Source organism: Gopherus evgoodei, chromosome 13 (assembly GCF_007399415.2).
Source record: "Gopherus evgoodei ecotype Sinaloan lineage chromosome 13, rGopEvg1_v1.p, whole genome shotgun sequence".
NCBI classification, from domain to species: domain Eukaryota; kingdom Metazoa; phylum Chordata; order Testudines; family Testudinidae; genus Gopherus; species Gopherus evgoodei.
Window position 1 is genome coordinate 16,075,187 of NC_044334.1, and position 25,625 is coordinate 16,100,811.

Sequence of the window (25,625 nt, forward strand, 5' to 3'; positions counted from 1 at the left end):
TACATACGTTATGTATGTAAGACGTAACAGTCCAGCTTTCTAATTTTTTCTCCAACATACAATGAATCTTGCAAAAAGGAGAGCACCTCCAATGCTCTATCTGTAAGTACCATGGAAGAAAGCCTGGAAGACCATCTTTCCAAACAATTTGAGCAGAACAAGCCTGTTGTATGCAATACCATGAAAATATTTCCCGGGTAAAAAAAACTTCCCAGGACACACTTCCTGCATCTTCCCCTCCTCCCAGTCTGATTGCAGTGGAGGAGAATACAATGCTCTGGCTTGGCAGTTCATAGCCCTGGCACCTCTGGGTTATGAAAGTAATAAAATTGCGTGAGCCCTGACACCTCTTTCATGACAAATTTAGCTCTGCCTATATATAAGGGTCTTACTACTATAGAAACACTATCTAACTATACATAATTTACATATGTAGCATCTCTCAGTCTGAAGCATTATCAACTTCCAAATCTCCCTCCATTCACCCCCCGCCACACACACACACACATTAATCCTGAACTCTCCCAATCACCACTTCCTCCTTATAAATTCTCCTTTGGGCAGCAATCCCACCTTAAAATTTGAGGTAAAAAGCAGCTGTTTTTTAATTCCTGTTTTTGAGGGGGGGGGAACACATTAAGTGGGGATTAATTAAAACTGACTTACGCTGTGTAATTTTAGCGCCCTCGTGGCCAAGATGAAGTCTGCTCTGCAGGCAGCTCTGGCCAAGAGAAGGCACGTGCAGGAATGCGGCTGGAGAAATCCCTTCCACCCCAGGGGCACCTGTTCCAAACCCCCCAGAGTGAACACACCCACCCACAGGAAGAGTACAATGGCTATAACAAAGAGATATTTATTTACAGAAGGATGAGAGAAGAAATACAACAACAAGGGGAAATATAAGGGGAGCAATAAAACAGGATTGCATCCAAACCAAGGCCCCATGGGCCCAGCGGTAGCACAGTCTGGAAGGGCAGTCACGGAGAAATGTGTCTGCACACAGAGTTCAGGAGGCCTAGCAAAGTTCCAGTCCAGTGGTGAGTCTTGGGGGCTCCTGGTCATCTTCGGTGCCAGTGAACTTTCCCCCAACAGACCCCTCCTATGCCCTCTTCTGCCGCTCTCTGCAAAGCCCCACAGAGCGACCACCTCCCCACTTAACTAGCTACAGCCTCCCTCCTTCCCAGTGCAGAGTCACGAGCCCCAGTACTCACAGCCCCATGCAGCTCTGGGCAGCCCTGATACTGGGTCCAGTTCCGGCCTGTCCTTCTCGGGCAATTCCCCCCCGGCACAGTGCTCCTCCTGGCTCCTGTCCTGAGGTGTCCCCAATCGGGCCTGTCCTCCTCAGGCAGGTTCTCCCTGCTTCACTTCTCCAGGGCCTGCCGACTGTCTCTCCCCATCCCTGGAGCTCCAGTGCCCCCCCTGGAGTTTCCCTTCTTTTTTCTCCCCCCCCCCCCCCGAAAAAGACTTAAAGGGGCCATGCTCTCTAGACCCCCAAAGGGTTACAGCTCTAAACATTTACAACCTAAGGCCTCAATCCTTCAAACTGCTCTGCATGGGTTGACTTTGGCACCCAGGTCTACCCACACCTTCCAAGATTGAGGATTTAGCTAGAGAGTCACTACTGTAGTTCAGTTTAAGACAACAAGAGTTACGTATTTGCAAAGGCGCAGGGTTACAGCTCCAGTAGTCATTTTAACTTTGAGTTACTGGACTTTGGTACATCTAGATTCCATATCATGACAGTGTATTCATGTAAAAACTGTTCAAGGAACAATAAAAAAAGAAGAAGCAGGTCCAGCATGTGAGGAAGCAGTAGTTTACTAACTTGACACTCATAGACCTCAAAGACAAAGGGGAGAAAAATCCTCCAAGAGCAGCCGATCAGATTTAGATAATCCTGAAAGTGCTCATAAGATCTGTAATGATGATTTACAGAGACTTGCACTTTCTTCCGTGATCTTTGCCAAAAACCTGTTAAAGTTACACAGAAAGCTGTTTTGCCTTGCACATTTTTTAAAATTCAACTAACGCAGTTTGCTTTAAAATCATTTAAATTAATTTGGCTTTTACATCATTAATGAAATAGAGGGCAGAGCAAAAACCAAAACCCAGAATGTCTTTTGAAGACTATTTACATCTGAAAAGCTTTTTGACGTGTCACTTACTGTGCGCTGAACTCAGAAACAAACAAGGCATGTTGACAACAAAATGAACAAAGTAGTAAAACCAGAAATTTTTCTGTATTCAAACTGCACAGTTCATGTAGTAATAAGGAGTGGTATCATATGTTTATTAACATGCTTTAGTTGATCATTTCCTGTCCTTTTGGCAAGCTACTGAGACTTTTCTAAATGCTATTTTATTGTATAAATAAAATAAATTAAAATCAGCCCCACAAACTGGATACACTTGCAACCTACAAATTATCTCCTCAGGCAAGTATAATTGGGGTAGTTGGGGCTGTTCTATTTCCCTGTTAAGTCCAAGGAGAGATTCCCTCTGACTATAATAGGTATGTTATGAGGTTCTTGGTATGGAGGTGGAAGATAAACGTGGCAAGGGTAATGACGATGAATGGGTGCACTGGTCCTTGAATAATGTTCCCCACTCCCAAATGCATTTGGGCACAAACCCGTGGCTAATTCACGGGTGATCCCACTTGTCACTTGTGTTTAAATGTATCTGTTTCTCCTTCCTAGGACTCTTGATACGAACAAAAATTCAAAGATGTACTAAAATGTACTAAAATTCTAAAATACACAGTTTATCAGCTGCAATCTATAAAGGACTGGTGCCTGGATTTACCATGGGTTTGGGACATAAATGATTTGCATTGCTGGAGAGAGGACAAGTAGCCCTAATATTGCTGTTGTAGGTGTGGTACACACATCACTGTGAAGTTACAAAATCTGAAAGCAGTAAACTGAAAATAAAGCTAAACTTTCCTTATGTGCACAGACACCAGCCATTTTGTTCTCAAATTTGCTGCAGGTTGTTAAAGAGGACACACACAGTGCTTTCTTGTTGAGTTTGCTTTACTTCTTGTTGTTTCCCTTAGGCTAAAAGTCTTTTAGATATTAAACACGCTTGCACTTTGAGTGTGGAAAAACAACAGCAGGGCATTCAGAAAATCTCTGTGCTGATTCACTACCTATTTCTTCAAGAAGTTATTTCCAGAAAGCTAGAGAAGACATAGTAAACCTAGATGGCTTTGAACTCCATTTATCAAAAACCTTACAGTTTCCTTCAGGGCAGATGAAACATAAGCAGTGAGAAGAGAAAGCTAAATCTGTATGCAGAGCATTAATAGATAGTTTAAAAATTCACTGCAGACCTACTGACTCTTGCCAGCTCCTGTTTTCTAAAGATGTATCCCTTCAAGGCTACTGTGCCACGAAGCAACAACTGGTAGGGCAAATTATTTTGTGCATGTGTCACTCTTGACATAGCCTGCTTCTAACAGCCTTGAGGGTGCCACAGGCACACACAAGTTCAGAGGAGGCAAAGGTTTTATAAACACAGAAGCCTAGAAAAGACACTGGACTTAAAAATTAGGATATCCCCCACTATACAGTCTTTTTCATAGTTTAGGCATATTTTTGGTTCTCTTACCTTTTTTTGATTTGCTAAATGAGAAAGGCCTTTTCTCATTTCCTAAGCAGACTGTTTCTACAGTACATCGGTTCCTCACCTTTTCTTAAGCAGTTGGAATAGCACCAACCTTGACAACCTCACTGTCACGAACAAAATTTTATTCACTGCAAGCATGTGGGACACAGTGCATCACTTCTGTAAGCATGGTGCTGATTAATGTGTTCAGAAAAGGGATCTCCAAAATTAGTAACTTCATAGACATCTGATCTCTACACATTTTACATCCACAAAAACCACATTCCTGTTTTATAGTTTATCAAGAAAGGGTTGCCTTCTAGAGCCTTTCTGGGGGTAGGTCCATAAGAGGTTTACATTAGGGAACTTTGACATGAGAAAATAGCTTAACTATTTGCAAAATATGTTTGAAGAAGTTGTGTATAGTCTGTCCTGCTGAAACTTCTATTTACAAATTATCATGTAGAGAAAATTAAGTAAGATGGAGAAAAGACAAATCCATGAGTGATAGGAAGACAAAACAATGAATTACACACATACACACACACTACAAACCACTAATGCCTTGTGTACACACAAAAATTGTACTAATTTAACTACCTACATTTAGAACCTGTTGATTAAATCGGTGCTATGCCCCTGTACAGACACTCAAATTGATTTAAGAGCTCCTTATATCATCAATTTGGCTTGAGTTGGTAAGAAACAGACAAAGGCACAGAGAACTCAGCTGCTACTGGCATCCCAAAGCTGGCCCAGCTCGTGTGCTGCTAGCCTGTTTACTGCAATGGTAACAGCTGAACTCGCTGCAGAGTAGCATGGGGAAGCATCCGATCACAGTGACAGAAACAAGGCTGTCACCTCTAGAAAAAGCTGAGAGAGGAGTGCAGTATATCTCCATGAAAGCTCCATTGAGATAACTCAGGAGGAAAAACGAGACATCCCTGTTCAGGTGAATAGACTGCTCCGCATAGCCCCTCCCACCTAGCCCAAGAAATGAAAAGCAGACATCAAACCTACCTCTGTTTGTTCTAGCTTTACCCAAGCACAGGGCACTGATAGGACATGGACTGTGTAACCAGAATGTCATACAACCCTTCTCTGAATTTATTCCCTGAACTTTTCATTGCTTTACTTGTATAAGAATAGAAAATAAAAGTCAATACTTTTGTCTTAGCTTTGTGCCATTTTTTAAATGGGGAACAAAGGCAGGAGGGGGGTGGGGGGAAGAGGGGTCGATTAGGTCTGAGAGAAAGGAAAAAAAAACATTGCAAGGAATAATGCATATACACACTTACCTGAGGTCCTATCCCCTTCACCTACAGGTTAATCTGCGCTTGCCTGGCGGGCCTGGATAGACTCCTGTGGAGTTTCAAACAAGTCCTGGCTCACCGCATGGTTTGAATCCCCAGCCATATCTCCCCTCCAGCCCTGGTCATAGCAAGGGTCTTCATCTCAGGCCCTTTTGAGGTATCCACAGTCACTGGCAAGGTGCTGGTGGGGTCATCACTCAGTGTGGAATGCAGTTCATTGTAAAAGGAACCATTCTGAAGAGCAGCACCAGATTTCTTGTCCCCTCCCTCACTTCATGGCAAGCCTGGCATAACTCCTTCACTTTCACATGGCACTGCTGCTGATCCCTGCCGTGTCCCTTTGCCAGCATCTCCCCTGCAATCTACTTGTAGATGTCAATGTTCCTGCAGCTGGTCTGCAGCCTGGTTGCATATCCTCTTCTCTCCACAGCCCAAGGAGATCCAATACTTCTCGCCTGTTCCAGGCAGGAGTGCCTCTAGTAGCTCTCTCTGTGTGTGGAGCAGGCAAGGTCACTTTGGCAGTCAGATACACGCTACACATGTGAGGAAATGGCACTTCAAAAAAAACAAAAACAAAAAAAACAAAACACAAACACAGGGATTTTAAAAGGGAAGGTGGCTTCCATCTTTATGACCTATGGACCATGGAGTTAAAAACTGACCAGAGACATCACTGTCACAGGACAGGGCATTGTGGGACAGTTGCTGGAGGAGTGTTAGAGTCCACACAGGTGATGCATGGTCTGCACTCACTGTGTCAACCTAAGTAGGTCAACCATAGCTCTGCTTCATTTGGAGAGGGGTTTTACTACATCACTGTAACAGGATGCTTATGTCAGCTGCAGACACATGCATAACTCAGTGGACACCAGTGAACTTACATTGACCTAAATTTGTAGCACAGACCAGACCTCAGGCTAAACTGACATAAGGGACTCAAAGCAATTTAAGTAGTCACATAAGAGGTTTGCACCGATTTAACATTAGTTTCTGAATTGAAGTAGTTAAGTTGTTGCAATTCTTGTGCGTAGACAAGGCATAAGAAAGTTCTCTACCCTACCAGGATGTTTTTCTGAAACTTTCCATACAATTAAAGATGATTATGCCAGTATTGGTGAGTCAGGGAAGATAAAAGTTTGCACATACTTGAGAGTCAAACTAGGAGAACGGTAGCCTATTTGTAGGTTGGTCTACACACGGCCTGGTTTAGTCATCGTGTCAGTGCTTCTAACAATGCATTATTTTCTCTTGCAGTTTATCCTCTAGGGTTCAACACCTTATAAAAAGCATAGCAATTTTCTCAGTGGTCTCCCACTCACATTGACCAGGCCCAATCCTGCTTTACTTATGTGAGTCAACAAGATCTCAGCCCAAGATGGTATGGCCTACAGTGGTGAGAGACATAGGAATGCTGGTTCGAGACATATTGTGGGTCAGAGTTACAAAAGATTCTCTCTCTCAGGTGGGAGAGGTCAGTACTCACCGACTTCAGCAGCTATTGTTACAATGGGAAAAGAAAGCTAGCTCGTTCGACCTATGGTAGAATAGTCCTGGTGCAATACATGGAGTTAGACTTTTTCATCTGGGTCCCTTGAATAAGTACCTCGTTTCTGTTTGAGATCTTAGCTCTTTTCAGAGCGTAACTTACTCACCCAATGGTTTATACCTAATGACTGTTCTTGCACAGTATTTAATGGATTGTTTCACCTGCTTTGAAATGGGAACGGCAAGCTCTTTGATAAAGAGAACCTAAAAGGGGCTCCAGCTTTACCACTAAACCTGCTCCAAAGGACTTGTTTCTACATCTTTTGCTGAAATGCTATTTTGTAACTTACCATTAATATTTGGTGAAGAATAAATAAATATCCCTAGACCTCCCACTACACAAGGATTCTCTCTTATGGTATTAGCACCCTATGTATGGAAGTAACAAGTAAAGACAGATCCCTGCCCACAACAGTTTACAGTCTGACCAGGCAGTTGGTTCTAGGCAGGCACAGAGATCAATCTACTTGATTCCAGTTGCAGGATCAGGGACCAAACAAGAGACGGGGGATGGTGGAGAATGCACGGGAAGGATGAACGCAAGTGAAAGAGGAGATGTTTGTGTCCACGTATTTTAAATTACTTTTACCTTGTTTGATAGGACAGATTTGGGGAAAGGGACAAAAGCAGAGGTGTCAGCATGTGTCCAGCTTGTGAAGCATAACACCTTCACTCGCAGTAGGATGGGCCAGAATACCAGTCCTTTGCATGAAATTAACACTAGAACAAATTCTTACAGTGCAGACTTGTGAAGTCTGAGAATAAACTAAATAAGGTTTAGGGCTTCACATCCCTGATTTCTACAGAAAAAAGTAAAATTTCTATAGGAACTGGGGTATACATTATTCTCATTACTTGGATATACACAGCCTATGCTAAGTTATTAACAACACCTGATCTCATTACCTCTCCTCCCACCCTCCAAACACAACCCAGCCGCTACTGGGGATCCCCGTATGTAGTGATATAAAATCCAGCTAAGAGAACTGTTTCTCCCTTTATCAGAAAAGAACTGTAAATCAAACACAACAGATTCGGGAAAAGGATCATAATTTTGCTGTTCTTGAACCACAGATCTTATGATTAAATCTGTCCCACTAGCCCTGTAATACAGTGCAAGAAACATAATTTGGCATAGAAAATTAACCAGTCTAGAATGATAAATGAATGTTTAATGACTACAGATTTACAACAAAACACATTTAAAAGGTAGCTGGTGAAATTTTGATACAGGCATCTCCCCATTCATATGTCCATGTAGATTTACACATTAAAATCAAAACACCCAGATGCATCATAGCAGAGAGATGTACTAACAGCCTTCTTGTTTGGCTTCTGGCACACAGTGAATGGGTGCAGATCAGAGCCTTTGGAAAAAAGTCTCTCATAGCAGCTTCTTGGCCAGGACTCTATGCATCAGCTGTACAAAAAGCCTGGCAGTGACACACGTTTGTGCATCAATAGACTACTAAAGTAGAAGGCAATCACAGAAGGAATAAAAGTTTAGGTGAATTATTTTTTATTTTCACTTTAATTCAAAAGTTGGATTAAGTGACTTGCCTAAGGTCAGACAGGACTCAAACCCAGATCCTGTGAAGGTCAGTGCTTTAATCAAAAGACCGTCCTTCTCTAAAAATGCTTCATCTAGACTGTCTTTTGGCTGACTCAGAATTATTCCCTTTGATTACATTTGCAGTTATGGTGTACAAGTGCTAAGCATTATTACTGAAACTGCTAATTAATGCCAAGGATGATGCTGGTTTAAACACCTGTCCCGTGGGAACTGGACTGCAACCACAATTCATTTCACAGCCAATGAAAAGAGGTGATAATGACTGACCTAAAACTAGCTAAATGACCCAACACTTTCAGAGAAATTTAAAAGCCTCCCCTGAAAGTCATCTGTGTCCACACTAATCAACCTATCTGAAGGCATAAGAACCATATCAGCACACTGAAATGTGGCTCTTTGAAAAAGATGCCATAACCAGCTGCTTCATCATTTTAAAAGATGACCAATATACACACACCACAGAGTCCCTGTAATTGAAATATCCCATGGGATGTCTTGTTTTCCTGTTTAGGTAGCTGTCCTGATTAACACCTCAGTCCTGCACTGGCAGATCCCTGCGCTCACGGACTCCCATTTAAAATCAGCAAAGCTCCATGCTGGAATCTGCTTGGGTGAAGCTCACTGCAGGACAGAGGCTTAGACATGAAATAAACACATACAAGTAGAAGGGGTTCAGTGCAGTCTCTCTTCAATCTTCTTCAGTTCGTGTGTTAGGAATGCAGTGCAGAGAGTTTCCCACTTGTTTAAAATGGCATTTGTATCCACTGGCAGTAACTACATGAACCTGCTTGGAAGAATCTGTAGACAGCAGTCATTGACATTCACCTGTCAAACACCATGCCCTAGCTAGGATACATCCTAGCAAAATGTGAAGAACATTGTATTTAAAAGAAACCAAAACTTCTTCTATGCTGAATGCTTCTGCACATAAGTATCAGCACGTTAAGTGTGAAAACTTTTTCCCCCCCGGGCTAGATTTATAAGGGTACGTCTACACAGCAAATAAAAACCTGCAGCTGGCCTGCATCAGCCAATTTGAGCTTGCGGGGCTTAGGCTGCAGGGTTGTTTCACTGCTGTGTAGACTTCTGGGTGTGGGCTAGAGCCCAAGCTCGAGGACCCACCCACCTCACAGGGTCCTAAAACCTGGGCTCCAGCTCGCACCCAGAAGTCTACACAGCAATGAAACAGCCCCGCAGCCAGAGCCAGATGGCATGGGTCAGCTGCAGGCATCTTAACTGCTGTGTAGACATAGCCCAAGTGTGTTCAGTACTTACAGCAGAGGTCAGATTCTCAACAGCACTCTGACCCAGAAGCTCCAATTGTCATTTATTTAGGTGCCTAAATGGGTGCGGCTGGATGCTGAACGCTTCTAACCAAATCTGGTGCTTGAAGTACAGTTTTTGGTACCTCTGTAGCTGGAGTGCAACATTTAGGCCAAGTCTACACTACAGTTAGGTCGACATAAGGCAGCTGGGTAAAAATATTTACCATACTTTTCCCTATTTTATTGTACAAAGTCATATCATTGCAAAATATTTTACCCTGGATGAGGGACAACATTCCATAAACCACATACCATCGAGAAAGGAAATAGATTTTGTAAAACTGGCTATATGGGGTTGTCAAGAGTGCTGAGAAGAATAAGGCATCTTTGACAAGCATGGGTGTCAGGATGAAAACTGTGGAATAACTGCTCAATAATACAAAACATTGTTTGAGACAGTTTTTTGCCTTCTCTAGGATCACACTGTAAAAAATCCATAAGGACTAAACTAATAGCAAAATATTCTTGAATAAATGATTATTTTTTTTAATATAGACTCTGAACACTAATGTGATTGCTTAAATTGTTCTTCTATAAAGCCTGTACAAAACTTAGTCTCCTGTCAGTTTTTTAAATTAAATTGCCATTTACATTCCCTCTTTCATGTCCTTGTCAAATAATTTATGTAATATCTATATCAGAACAGGTGAAGTACATTGAGTATAGGGAAAATTGATTTATATAAGCATTTAATTTTTTTTTTAAAGAAAGTTTGTTTTGAACAATGTGATGCTTAAAATGTACAAGTTTGGCTAGTTACTGCTTCCCCATCAACCCTGTCTGCTGGCTGTCAAAGGCAGGCCTGGTTTTGGAAAACCCCTCCTTTTTTCAGCGAATTCAACTTAAAAAGTTGTATGGGATTATTTTCATTTTATATATAAAACCTCACTTCTAGTTTAATTTTGCTCATGAGTAAGATCTCATTTTGCATGTTTGTTTTTCTCTTAAAAATTAATGTTTTACACTAGCATGAACACTCCCAGATCTGATGATGATCCAGTAGTAGTGGGTCTCAGTGGTCAATCCTAGTTTGTTGTCATCAGCAGTGCACGGAGTTGCCTCAACATTTTATCAAAATATCATATTCTGTTGTCTTATTATTTAGCTCCTCAGAGACCAGTAATACTAAAGTGTAGTATATTAGCCAATTGAGATGCATATGCAAATTGAGTACATTCTAACTGGCTCCGATGGCTTCGAATCGTTCACTGCCTGCGTGGTGCAGAAAAGGTTGCATACGGAACCCCCTACAAGGTATACAATATCCAAGTGGTGTAAGGCACCAGACTCCAGGCTTTGTCTTCCCCTCTACTGAGCAGTCTGGTGTCCGTATGGAGCCATGGGTTCAAATCCCACTTTTAACACACAAATAAGTCCACTGCTTCCCTGCAGGCTGAATATGTAGAGACAGTGAACCAAATGGGGTCAGATAAGACACTGAGACGGCAGATTCTTATCCTGTTCCCCATGGAAAGAAGGCCTGACAACATCAGTATTACCATACCCAGGTGGGTTCTTTTGTTTGTTTTAAAAACACCAAAATACAAGATTAAAAATAAGCTTCAGATTCTTGGCTTCTGGGTTTTAACCCTGTAAGATACACTCAGGTCAGACTTCTGAACTTGCCTCTCCAACCATAAGGGTGTGCAACTCTTCAATGAAAGTCATTTATGTGAGAATCTCTGCTATCTCCAGGAGCTGGGGCTTTAAGAGGAAAAAAAAAAATTCATTAAATCTCATGGGATTTGCAATAAAGTGTCAAGAAGATGGCAACAGTAATCTTTGCAAGAGGTGGCTCTGCTCACTACTGAGCATACAGGCAGCACCGTTCTGCTCTCATACTTCAGAACAGCAGCATCCTGGCTGACTTTTTCCAGGCTGCCTGAATGGATTGGGCAGGGGGAGGGAGAGGGGGAGAAAAAGAGAGAGAGAGAGACCAACCCTGATCCTTAATCTTTCACTAGTCTGTTAAAAAAGCACTTGTCTCAGGTTATTTTGCAAGGGTTTATCAGCAATGAGATAACAGTAAAAATAAATAAATAGTAGTTTACTCTCATCTGCAACAGCAGGCGATTCATTGCAGCAGATTTGATGTGTACAATATCTAGAGCTTGTAGCAGCAGACAAGCTCAGCACACTAAACTTACATCCTGATCTGTAGGAAAATGTTGGAACTGGATGTTCTAGAGTTGGATTGCATATACTATATTAAACGCTCTCCCCAAAGTGAAATCAGAGCCTTAAACAACCAAAACGAGAATAATCCAACTCTAGTTTTGTTCTCACTATACATAGGGCCAGGGACTGTTTCATGGTATGTAGCCTCTTAATTCACAGTGGCTTTCTTGCATAGATTATCTACAGATCTAAACCAGGAGACAGGCTTTTCTCATTTGCCTGAAGAGCAAACTGCCTCAATAACTTATTTGAAACAATCCTGAACAAACAAATGTGTGACCAAAACAGACTGAAGCACTTAAAGTATTATTTCACAAGGTATCAGTAACTTTTCCCTAAATAGTCAAGTCTTGATAATTCTGTAGCAAAATGCAGTTAACTCCTACTACATAGAAAGGAGCAGTTAAATTTAAAGCCATTTCCAAATGGAGGAAGATGCTCCTACTTTGAAAATAATCAAGTGCGCACCACCTTGTGAATTGCAATTCAGATTGTTTGGCATGTGTGGAAGAGGCTTGTCTAGTGAAGTGCATGATAAGGGAATTAATCCTTAGCACTGAAATGTTAAGTACTAAGACAAAGCAAGGTTATTTTTACTGGGAAGTGTTTGGAAAAAAAAAAACACTATTGGACGAAGGGCATGTCTACACTGAAAAATTAAGTTGACATACAGCCACCACAGTGATTAATTTAATTTTTAATGTCCAGACTATGTTCCTTCTGTCAGTGGTGCGCATCCCAACCAAGAGCACTTACACTGATTTAACTGGCATTTTGGGTCACTAACAGATGGAGCCCTGCTGCCAGGGCTCTCCTTCACACCCCCTCCCCTCTATCCCACACTATGGCCCGGACAGCAACAGGTGATGTAAGCAATGCAGTGTATACACAGACACTGCTTTGAACTAACTACAATGACTTAAGCACTACATCTCTCATGGAAGTGAAGTTATTAAGTCGGTGTAGTGGGCAACTTACATTGGCTGAAGTGACATGTTAGCGTAGACACTAACAGGTATGGTAAAATAATGAATAAGAAGTTTCTGTATAAAGCAGCTGTTCTCACACTAATGTACAGGGATTTAGCCTTAGAACTCCTGAGAGACTCTCCCACTACTTCAGGTATGATCCAGGCCATTGAGAAGCCTCAGAACATAAGAGTAAATCTCAAATAGTTAATAATTTCACATTTGGAATCTATTAACAAAATAAATAGATAAGTATTTACTATTTAGCTATGATTGAAAGTAACCGAGATAATTCCTAAATTGAGTTAATACAAGTTTTATTTGATTTCTGCAGCCAGTACACATGATGAGATAAAGGGTAGCATTCCCAGTGATATCTACACTAGCTGTGTACATTAACATCCAGCTATAAATAAGTAGTTTACGCCCCTGTAAACAATAATTGTTACCTTAGTCTAGGCATATTTTACTTGCAGTAGTAGGAGAGCAATCTGGGGCTAATGAAATATTCCATCTGGACATATATATTGCAAACTGAAGATTTATGTAACATGCATGATGCTGTTGTCTAGTCATCCGAGTTGATTATTATCACCAAGTCAGATGTTCGCAAAAATGTCTTTCCCATTGCTAAGTGGGTTTCCTTTTAATTGGAAGCAGGCTATCTGTACTCTGTCAAACTATTACGTGCTTTACCACCATACGGATTGTAAGTTTTTTTTGGCAGAGGTGGATAAAATGTCAATGTATCTTTATTCATAATTATATATTCTCTGGCGACTAAATTCACCAAATGGGTTTTTTCTTAGTGTAATTTAAGATACCTGTTGAGAGTGTAATAACTCCACTTGTCTAGCCTTAGATCAATTTCACCTGTCATTGCTTGATGGAGGGAAAAATATAAAAACAAACACCGGAGCAGTGACACTAAAGTTTTGCTGCATCACTACTACTTCACTCCCCATGTTCAGCTCCAAAATTCTTGCAGCAATGTAATGCTACCATTCAACTTTAAGGCCTTTTTGTTTTTACATGAGAAAGTGATCAGCATAATCCAATATGTGAATTCAAACAGATATATAGGACAGGCAAAGCATTACATGGACACTTTTTTCATCAAGTCACTTGGGAAAAGGGTATAAGCTACACTGAAAAGCTACTCAATGTTTACACGAGGACATAACCGTAAAACTAACAACTGTCCCATGTAGACAAACCTTAAGACAGTTGGGACCTTGCAATTCTGAATTAGTTACAATTTTTAAGAATTGTTTTGTTTTGAATGAGCAACCCTTGTAGTTTACATTATCCAGAGACCAAAGGAGCTTGTTCCCAGGCTGTTTATAAATAGAAACAATCTCTATGAAAATGTTCAAAGAGCATGCCCGGCATAGTTTTCAAACATGGACTGTAATTCAACTAATATTCCATAAAAAGACCCTAAGCCAAAAAATGTCTTTGGTATAACCAAGTACAGACACTAGAGGCTTACACTCATCTAATTCAGACAGCACTGTGTTTTACTCTCTCTATTTCTGTATGCCTCAAGATTCCTAATCTCTGTTCATTAGGAAAATTAAAGGAATTTGCTACTGGCATAAATTGCACATGTTGGTCAGCCACAGCTGCAGTCAACATGTAGGGATAACTTTCATAAGATTAGCTATTTTGACTTTTCAAACTAGATCAGCATTCCAATACCACAGTGAGGATTGCATTAAAAATAGCTACTGAAAGGAGATTAATATAGTCTCTTCTCAGTCCACATGCATCTCTTGGTGGTAGAGAAGAGAAAAACACCTCTTAAAATAAGAGGGCACATAGGAAATAGTCTTGTCAAGTAACTAGGTTCTACAAATGATGGAAGACCTAATCTGCATAAATAGGAAGACCGACTCTGCTTCTTAAAGGGTTTGTGTACTAAGAAAAAATAATGAACTAACTAAAGGTGTAAATGTAATGTGGACATTTATTCAGAATTAAAGTAGCCTTAACTCAGTTTAGCTCAATACATTTCCAAAGGTCACTTTAATTCTGAATAGGAGCATCCAAACAGGGGTTTGATGAGGTTTATATAGTTTAAAAGTGAATTTGGATCAGTGTTCTTGAGTGTTCCCATGTCTTCACAGAAAATTTACAGGCAAGTTGGTGTGAAAAAGCTAGGATGTATATTTAAAGCATAATAGCTATTCCACATCAACTTCTGATAATCTCTTATTCCATACTAAGAGCCTTTTTGCAGTTTAGCTTAATAGCTATTCATATATTAGCTATTCTGAATTTTTCCCTTGTGTGGACAAGCCTCTACTGTGACACACTGGAAAAATCACTGTTGTGTCTCAAACTCTCTACCTATAAAATGGGGATAATATTGATTACACAGTTTATGGCTGAAAAGTACCACGTTAAGTGTTAGCTATTTGTTACTGTCAATGAGGAGTTTAAACGTGTGTGTTGCATACTGACTTCAACTGTGGATAAAACTTACCTTTAGAGGCCCTAATGTTTTGTCCATTTCCCTCTTAGTCCACAAGAGCATATTAACAGTGATCATAGACATTGTTCATTATTGCACGTGAATGGATTTCTGCTCCTAAAAAAGAAAACCAAGCATGCTAGATCGGTTGGACTGCACATGAGTAAGAGCCATAGAATCCATGGGAACTGGCTATAATAAAACCATGTTATAGTCCATTATAAAATCACCTTTCACACTCTAGGTAAATGGATTTTACCACTGAGATGTCATGTGAGACAAATCCAGGCTAAGTGCTGGCTAGTGTCATCTTACAGAACCTATAAACCCACAATAAAACTGCCACTATTTTGCCTTTTTAAAAAGGGCACTTCTTTGGGTTGATATAAACGAACATATGTCAGAGACACTGGCACGCCTTAAAATTTACACCTTGATTATTTCCATCTGAAAGACCTTACCTTTTCCAGAGTCATTCCATTTCTCTCTCCCTCTCTCTTTCATGAAAAAGAAAAGAAAAACAAACCTGCCACCAAAGAGGCTTTCAGAATATAAGAGATTAAAAGCTCTTACAATATATTTGTAGATGCACATGACTCAGTATCGCCTCAGGCTAGAACTTTTAGCAATTATGCCGGAGAGTTAATTTCAAGTTCAACTTCATATTAAGCAAAAATCCTTTTGGGTCTTTTTTTTTTTTTTTTTTAAATACAGCGCTTATCTACACAGGAAGTTGCACCATTTTAACGGAAAGGTGTTATTTTACACCAGTTTAGTTAACCTGGTGCAGCTTTAGCTGTGGATTCTCTTAAATTAATTTAAAGCCAGGTTTATAATAGTTTAGCTTGCATCGCTAAATTCACAGTTGCAAGCTGTACTGCTATGGCCAGTTTTAACCCAATACAAGTGTCCACACGGTAGTTTGCACCAGTTTAAATTTTGTATATCGCACCTTTTGTTAAACTAGTGGAACTTGTGGTGCAGATAAATCCATTCTACAGGTATGAGACTGCTTTCACCTTGTTTTCAACTATGTAGAACACTTTTACAAATGCACTTTGATGTCAACTGAATTTGAAATCTCACTCTCCATGCCTGCAGGGTCAGAGTCACTCAGGTGAATGTTACTGGGCCCTCCCTCTGTACCTGATCTGCAGAGGAGGAGTCTTATGCCCTTACCCCCAGAGCTGGAGAATTGGACTCTTTAGCTCAAGTGGTAGAGATGCATGTTTTTAGCACTGGAGAAAAGGCAACTTAGGCCTAATTTTTAGGCCCAAATCACATCCAAGCCCACCCAACCTGAGAGGATCTAGTTGTTTTCTGATCTGAGCCTTTCCCCCCCAAAACCAGTGTTAGCATGACTCTCCTCCTGGCTGTGGGGTCAGCAAGGCAGCTGGTGAGTCCCCTATTCCTGCTGTTTTCTGCTGTGCACACTGCAAAGTGAGAGATGCCAAGACACCTTGGTGCACTCACTCCACAGCACAGCAAGCTGCATCTATATTAGGGATTTGTCTGGCACAGCTTCAATGGGCAGGAGTGTGTGGCTTTTTCAGAAACAAATATTTGGGCTTCGAGTCAGAATTTTAAGTCAATGTTGTAAATTAAAAAATGGGAATAAATATTGGAAACTCTTGCTAGAGAATTTTATGCTCTTTGGAAAGATTAATGATCTTCTAAATAAGACAATGCCATTACACAAATAAAGCTAACTGGGTGTGGCAGAAGCTAGCTTCTGGAAATTAACCATATTCAGACAAGAAAGGAATGCGAGGACAATCCTGTTACCAAACCTCTTGGTTTAAGTAAACAATGGAGGACAGAGGATAGGAAACCATCATTATTTAGTATCTGTTTACTGATTTTGAAGTGACAAAAGGTGCCAGAAAATTTATTTGGACGGAGATAGGAGACAGTCTTCATTGCAAAAAGAGGTGTGTGTTTTTCATCTAGTGATCACAACTTAAAATTTCACTGGAAACACAGAACAGATAGCTGTATTGAAGTAAAAAAAAAATTAATAGAGATTAACCCTATGCCCCCTAACCAGCATCTGCATCTACTACATTAGTTGAGAGGTCTTCATATAAAATCTTAATGGAGACAAGATAACTGTCTCAACGTAAGAACACTTTTTGTAGTGGTTGACATGGTTCAAAGATCAGATCTAACAACTAAACCTCCATACTGCTCTACAAGGAGGCCTTATCTTCACTAGGAAAAGGTGTTTTAAGATGTCAGCATCTTAGTGTCAATAAGGCAAATTGTAGTTAATGTGTGTTAACTGATCAAGGTAAACTCTTAACTCCCCCTTGAGCAGCTAGCATGTTACAATTACAACTACCTTGTCTACACTCAGACAAACATGTCAGCTAACTTGTGTTAAACACTGCTAACACGGTTTTTCCTAGTATAGATATGGCCTGAATGTGAATGCTAGAAGTCAGCTCTCAAGCCAGTAAACTAAGCATTTTAAACATTTAGCTAACTTTATTCCAGTCAGCATCCTTGATGCTTTCTTAAGATGCAGAAAACAGTCTGCTCAAGATTAATGACTGATGAGCTTTGTTTGGGTGAGGCGGTTGCAATTTTGAAGTTAAAGCTAATAGCTAACTTGCTCATAGCAACAGCAATTCTTCAAGGGTGGTGAAAAAACAACAAACAAAAACACACACATTTAGAAGTGGGCCTGTTAACTCCACCTGTCTATTCCCATCAAAACGGCATCCCTCCATTTTTCAAATCACTGTATTGCAGAAGTGTTTGTATGACTATTCATGGAGTGCTAACCAGGTGGGAGGCACCCCATGTACGTTTAGAGGACACATACTCTTGGTCTCAAGGAGTTCACAATCCAGTGCAGACAGGCAAAACAGTTCTGAGGTTGTTAGCACAGGGTGCCAGGATTGGAGAGGGGGGTTCGGAAAGAAATTTTGTGGTGTGAGGTAGGAAAGCAGTTCATCAAGCATCATATAACCAACATCAGATGTCCTCTTGGGGGTACAGAGGTAGCAGGGGACAACCATTTTTTATTTTTAGATTTGTAAAATGTGGCTTTTGTCTCTCAAACAGCTATCATCTTTTCCAACAAAGAAGAAAGAGGACACAAAAAGCTTGGATAAAGAACTTCCACCCATGCTGCAGTAAATCTGGAACTTTCAGCACCAAAACCACAGGCTGCTACCAAGTGAGCTAAAGGAGAGCTAATACCCAAGAACTCCTTTTAGCTGCAGCTAACAAGCTGTTGGGCAGAGGCCAATCCACTAGAGGGAGACAACTACACACTAAGCCAGTATTTACATCCTCCACCATCCTCTAGAAATTGTCAGAGCCGAGTGAAATTTTTTATTTCAAAACATCTTAAACCATTTTTTCAGTCAAATGAAAATTTATGAAAGACTTGTTCAAAATTGTATTTTCCCCTTCTTCTCATTTTGCCAGTGGGAGAGGGAGGAAAACCAAATCAATTTTCACAATACATTTTTAGAAAACAATTGAAGTTTTCTGCAAAAAGCAATTACTAGGTTTTTGAGACAGACAGACTCTCAGACCAGTGGGAGAAGTGAATTTCACAAGAGGACCTTTCACTGAGAACATTAAGCCACTAGTTCGTTTAACCACCCTAAGCAGATTTTAGAGGTAGTGAACTCCACATTTTAACAGTGTTTCCCCTCCATCTCTAACTCAGATGGTCACTATTTTCTTTTCACTCCTACTGTGACCCAATCTTCAATTTCTCTCTCCTTGCCTCCCCATTAGTCTAAGTCTATTTTCTCTGGGATGGTCTTGTAAAAAGAAAAAAAAAAGTCCGAGCCACAGATTGCAGCCCCAGAATGTCTGCTGCATACACCTATGAGTACACTCCATTTATTTCCTCTCTATAAAATCCAAGCTGAAGTCTTATCTTTGACATTGATCGAATGAGTTTCCACTTTTTGAATTCTCTTTACTAAAAGTTCTCCCATTTTATTAACTTTGTTTAAACTCCAATATACAAGTTTTATTGCAGAAGGGACTTTTTGCTGCCTCCCATGATCTCAGTGCCACCATTTCTGCAACGTCTTTCTATTAAGGTTTACGTTCCTGCCATGATTTGAAAAAGGTGTTTGAGTCACAGAATGTTCCTAGAACCAGGATCAAACAAGGTGCCACAAGGACTCCTCACTCCATTTCAGTAAGTGGCACCACCAGAAATTTCTGATGTTTACTATTCAGTGTGAGAACTCAAAGCTTTTCCTGATTTCTTTGCACTTACATGTATCGCCACCTTATTTTGTTTAAGACCCTGCACTCCTAGCATATTGTGCTACCTGCAATTCTGATTATCACAGCTACCAGACTAAAAATCCACAAGTTCAAATCATTCAGTATTAAAAACTGCAACAAGTGGCAAAAATAAGATTGGAAAAAGAGGAAGATAACTATTCTGTTCACTACAGAATCACATTTCACTGTATGCAGTTGTGCATTTACAGCACATACACTTCGGTAAAGTACAAACCCTTAATTGTATAACTGCAATTATGCAATTTAAAATACATAAAGGGGTGAGTTCATGGCAGAAGTCTGGATCTTTGGATGAACATCTCCATGTTTACATCGTGATAGTCTGTGGTCAGAGGCATAAAACCCCCATCCTTCATGAAAGATAAGTTGAGAAAAATATTGTATTCTGTTGCCAAAAACGACAGCAATTTGAAGAAAGCATGTTGAAGAAAGAGGTAACAGAATTTCTGCTACAAAGTAAATGGTCACTCTAGATTTTTGGAATTCTAAACACAGAAACAATTTTCCCTTAATTCTTCCCTGATGCAATTACTTTAATGGATGGGAAAGATGTATTAAGTAACTCTGAATGCTAATATTTTGGAATAACTATTACCTTTAATTACATTGTACCAGTCTTTTATGGGACTGAATTAGATCTTTTGGAATGCTCCTATTTATTACTGAAGTACTATATTTTGAAGAATTAAGGGCACAAAAGTGCAATATTCAAATTCCTTGATTACTAATCAAATTTAACTCTTCCCAAAAGAGCCAAAGGGGACAGACACACACACATTCCTGTGTATCTTGGTGAAAAAGTAGTAGTGACAAAAATCCATAATGGAATTTGCCTGAATTAAAGCATAAGAGCACAATTGATGAACAGCACCATGGAATAATGCTAATGCCAATGTCTATGTAGTGTGTATTTTAAATGATCTTTAATTGCTACCAATCTCTGATTTCAGCAAGTTTTCAGAAAAGCTACAAATAAAAATTCACTTAGTAAAAAGCTTAGACTGGCTTTTATTTTTTAAATGTAAAGAGCTCTTCATGTGGAAGACGACATTTACTAATGACATAAGGCTTAAACTTGCAAGCACTTAGATACCGGAGTGGTCTCATTCACATTCTCAGCACTTTTCATAAGAGTAAAGTTACTCTCAAGTGTTTTCAGTATTCTCTGTATAGTAGTTCAGTAAGTGGCTTGGAAGTGATAGATGGCTAGGTAAAGTATTCTCATGTTTAAACCAATGTCAGATTATCTTAATTATTAGATTCCCAACATAAGGAAGATTAAGATCCTGATTAGAGTGTCCTATATTTTCCAAATGCAAACAGATGGACATCATACCAAAAGGACTAAAAGTAAAAAATCCATTACAATCTACATATCACACAGACTATGCTGAGAGATTGTGCCACACACACTCAAAGAAACTGCGAAACCACCTGATCAACATCCTATACAGCAAACAGGGAAAGATTAGGACTGAACTCTCAAAACTGGATACTCATGGAAAACCAACCTTCCACACAAACTTTCTCATGGATAGACTTTACAAAAACTAGAAGAGAGAGACATTTACAACACAAACGTTGTTCCTCTACAAAAGAAAATCCATCTACTACAGATTTATATGTTAACTTGGTGTAATACACAAGAACATTTGCTTTCTGACCTAAATCAATTAGTCAGTCTTGCCAGGGCACCGAAGTTCATGTCACAGGAATATCTGCCTTAAGAACTGAAAGTTTTAAATAAGGAAATAATGAAGTGTGGATAAATCCGAAAACTGGACCCTTCCAGCTGACACACACATTCGTGTTATGATTGTCATAAATCCAATTCAATCCTGCTAAGGTTTAGCCATTTAGGACCAGTTCCTCAGCTGGTGTAAATCAGAGCTCCACTAAAATCAATGGAGAAGATATGGTTCACAGTCCCAGCCTTGCAGAGATGCTGCCAAAATCTGTAGAACAAGCTACTAAGGTGAAGAGAGAGAGAGAGAGTTGTTGGAGAAGCCAAACATGGACTCTACCTTCACTTATCCAATGCAAGTCAAAAAACTTGTTTGTATTCCAAGAAAAATATTTATTTAAAAGCTAGTGGAAGATAGAAAACCAATTATTTAACTGATGTTGTTTGTGCACATGCTGGTCTGACAAGTGACAAATCTAAGGCCCTGTCCAGTCACACCTACTTGCTACTCCATGAAGTCTTGATTTAAGAACAGCAGGCAAGGGTGTTCTGGGACTAGAACTATGCTCAGAAAAAGCAAAGTGCATTGGAAGCCTGCTAACAACTGTAACAATTATGTGGTTGTATTTTTTTTTTTTTAAGTTGTTGCTGGCTTGGTTCAAGCTGCAGTACGGTGAGGGTCTAAAAATCATTTATCTGAATGGACTTGTTCAATAATAGTAGAAATAACCAGACAGATGTATACAATAGAGTAAAGGTGACTTTAAAAACAACTCAGTCTCTTATAATGGAAAAATAAGGATACTTCCCTCTTAGCACAACTAGATGCTACGAGACTGTATATATTAAATACAGTATAATAAGCTTGATTGAGGAAGACAGTCATCAACTGTTCATAGCACTATGTTCCAAGTCTCTTATTCAACCTAACAAATAAATACTCATACTTCCAAAGCAGTGGTCATATCCCTTGTATACACATCTGTTGCTTATGATATTGTGAAACATTATGGTAGTACCGAGAGATCATTTAAGTTGCAAGCATACTTTGGCAAAAGACACTAAGATTTCTTCCCCCAAACCCTCAATAATTAGAACTGAACATCATAGAGACTATTAGTATGTAAGGTTCAAGAGCATGGAACTATGAAGACTTCTTAAAAGCCACACAATGTCAGTCTGAAATATCTGAACCAAATCTAACACATAAAACAACCTTTGTCTCATGTCAGTCTGTGTACAATCAACTATAATTAGATACTCAAATGATGAATGGCAGGCCTGTAAAGCTAGCAGCAATTCTTAGAGTGCCAGTCACAAGGAAGGACAGTATTAAAGCTGGCAATTTCTTCTAACTGAAAGCACTAATAAAAAGAAAGCAAGCTATGGTCGAGGGCATTTGTGCCAGCATCAAAAGCTCCTTCTATAATACAAATGTTGGTTATATTGTATCTTATTCTGAAATTCTAAATTAATATTACTCAAAGGCTAATGAACACCCTAAACCGCTGATACAGTACAGTACTGAAAATCGTATCACAGCCAATCCAGATAGCAGACACAAGCGTATACTCCCAACATTAAACGGCAATCTTGCAGCGCTGAGTTTTCCTGGGATCAATTTAAAATTCAACCATGATAAAACATCATACATACAAAGTTTCAAAATAAAGCAATGAAGTATGAATCTTCTAGTTCATATCCATGTAAGAAGCTTTTCATTTCTAGAAAAAAGAGGGAATATGCATCGAAGCACATTTCAATCAACTACAAACCCACCCATGAAGACAGTTTGGAACACATACACTTGAATTAAGTTATTCTGACACCTCTTCTAGAAAAAAAGAATATTATATATCTCAACAATACCTTTGCAAGCAAACTCCAGTATTTCAAGCAAAAATAGAGTTAACACTCTCTAAGTCAATTTAACAAAGAGAAGGGAAGAGAGCTAAAGCAGGACACGACTCACATATTAATATAACTACTGGAGAGCTGCAAGCCAGTGTCTTCAGAGCCAGAGCATAATTTTGCATCTAATGGGGGGAGGGGAGAAGAAATGAGCAGAAGAAAGATTGGGGGGGAGGGGGCAGAAACAACACAAACCAAAACCTAAGTCTGTATATCAGATTCTGAAGCTTCAGAGACAGTTATGTAAAAAGATACATCAATTACTGAGGAGAGGGCGGGATTCTTCTGAGATGCTGATAAAGAAAACCAACCAACCAACAAAAACAAAAATCCAGAAAGCCATGAGCTTTTCAATACAAAAAGGCCACTTCTCTCCCCCCTCTCCGACTTTGGCCAGATTTAATTTCTAATGGCACAAGAGCATTTTACCTCTGCAGATATATTTCTCTCTCTCACACACACAAATTGACTCTATTTGCATATAAGGGGGAGAGGATGGTAGTTAATTGGTGCCTTTGGTGTGCACAGGCAGCAGCTGCCAGAGTCTGAGAGCGCCACCATTTCATGGCAAATAAACCCCTAACAGTCAGACACATTTTTATGCTTGGGAAATAGAACAAACCTCTGCAGACTGAAGCCAGGGGAGGGATAGTAAAAGGCGTGGGGAGAGCAGAAGCAGCAGCAGCGTCAGGGCCTCGAGAAGCTGTCAAGCCACGAACCCTCTCCCCCCAGCAACCCAGACAGTGGAAGCCCAGCCCCAGCCAGTCCCCCATTCCAGACCTTCCACAGAGAGAAGCCCGGCTTTACTTACGTGAAAACAAAAAATAAAGTAGTCGAACCCACTAATAAGGCAGCTGCTGTGGAGACAGGGATGTATTTAGTAGGTTTAAACCTCTTTCCAGTGCTGCTGGGCATCCTGTAGTTAACACATCACTATGTATTCCAACCCAAGAGGCACCGGGGAGGGAGGGGAGGGAGGGAGAGAAGATGCGAGGACCCGGCAAGGCAGGGAGAGGGGGAAAGAAGGGACGAGACAGAGAGAAAGGGAGTGAGAAAGAGGGATTGAGAACAGCTGACCTCCAGCACAGGAAATCCCACCCACACAGGCCAGCCCACTCAGCTGATGTCAACGAGCCCCTTAAGGTAGAACTGCGCTGAGACAGAGCGTGCGCCCACTCCACGCAGAAGTCTGTCATACAGGACCACAGACGCTTAGCATACAAACACGTACATTCAAAACTCCAGTGCAAATAGAGGCAGCACAATGCACAAGCTTTACGATCTGCACAATAGAGGCTACAGACAAGCCACAAACGTGCTGTGGACAAATACAAGCAAGCAGGCATCTAGCTACGGATTAAAAAAAAATACGCAAATTCCTACCACGCTTCTCACTATACGTGCTATAGAATTGATAATTGTTCTATAGAATTTTTTTAACCTCTCCTTTAGAATTCAGTAGACACCTATATTCCTGCTATAGGGATGGAGAGGCTTTTGGAACCAATGTGGAAAGGGTCGATTTAACTATTTCTAGAGAACCCTATTGGTTTAAATTCTATGGGACTTTTTCATTACATTCAAAAGTTAGTCAGTTATCAGACTGCACAACACAATCCAGACTTGCATATCACATGCTTTTGCCTTGGTACTGTGAGCTGCTGCTCATGGACAAGCCTCTGAACTCAGCAGGGCTCTGCCTAGAGGGGTCCTTCTGTGCCAAGCAGTTTGCAGGATTGGGGCCTGTAAGGAAGAACACCAGCACCACAGACCCAAGTTTGAGCGGCTATTAAACCAGGAATCCTGGTCTTCAGCATTCAAACAACTGCTAGGTTCTGCTAGTTGTTTGAGTGTCCTGGAAGTTTAATTACTTTGTGCATTAATAACTTAATTAACCCAGAATTGTGTTGTTTGCTCCACTGTTGTTTAAAGGAGTTTCATCCAGGCCCGTAAGGGGGCACAAACAATATGTGATTTAAGGTGACAGCAGAAAGTTTGCCAAAGGGTTCTATACAGAGAATGTTGCTGTGAGCAGCTCCTTCTGGTTCATATTAAAGGAGTTCAAGCTCAAGTACCCTCACTGGTCACAGTGGAGCCAGTATCACATGGGGAGAGAGGTGGTCTGTGTTAGATGCAAGGCTATTTAGGTTTTTACAAGCAAAAAAAAAAAAAAAAAAACCAAACAAAAATCTAAAGTCTTGTTTACACGGGATATTTGTCCCCCATTCTAGTCATCAGTGGCCAGCTAAAGTTATAACTTTGCCAATGCATACCCTTCCTATAGACCATAATGTATACTGCTAGAGCTTACCTTGCTTCAACCAGGAGTACACTGCACCACAACAAATAAGAGCTTTCCTTCTCTACATTACAGGATAGCACTAGTACAGCTACACTAGCAGCTAGAAACTAAACGTCCAATTTTGGTCAGGTGAATATTAATATTGCTCATTGTAAGAGGCCAAATACATACCTGATTTCCCAGTAAGTACAAGAGCAGATTCCCAGAGGCGTAACAAAAAAAAACAAAAATGCTTGCTCTTGATTACAAATAAGGTGCAGCAGCTTAAAGTAATTCAGTCAATTAACCTGCCCTCCCGACACACCTGAACTGAAGCTCTTCCTTGAGTATAAGCTTTTCCTGGAGCCTTCATTTGGCTAAATTTGTAACCCTCTTTTTTAGAGACATGAGATGAGTGGAGGAAGTGTAATGAGCCAGAGGTTCCCTTTGGTGAGACCTATACCATCTATCACTAGTA

At 40.3% G+C, this 25,625-nt stretch overlaps 1 protein-coding gene across 3 annotated transcripts in view; it reads right to left on the reverse strand.

The window, feature by feature from the left end:
- The window catches only part of ZDHHC8 (zinc finger DHHC-type containing 8), a 245,272-nt gene extending 221,282 nt beyond the window's left edge, over positions 1 to 23,990 (reverse strand). For 2 of the 3 annotated variants that reach the window (XR_004003000.1, XM_030583133.1), the window contains exon 1: positions 23,678 to 23,990. Coding sequence is in view for 2 of the 3 variants with exons in the window: in XM_030583133.1 (XP_030438993.1) it covers positions 23,678 to 23,781 (104 nt within the window). In the remaining variant the exon portion in view is untranslated. The remainder of the gene's footprint in view (positions 1 to 23,677) is intronic. The other variant, XM_030583134.1, reaches the window with a different exon arrangement.
- Positions 23,991 to 25,625: the final 1,635 nt, after the last annotated feature.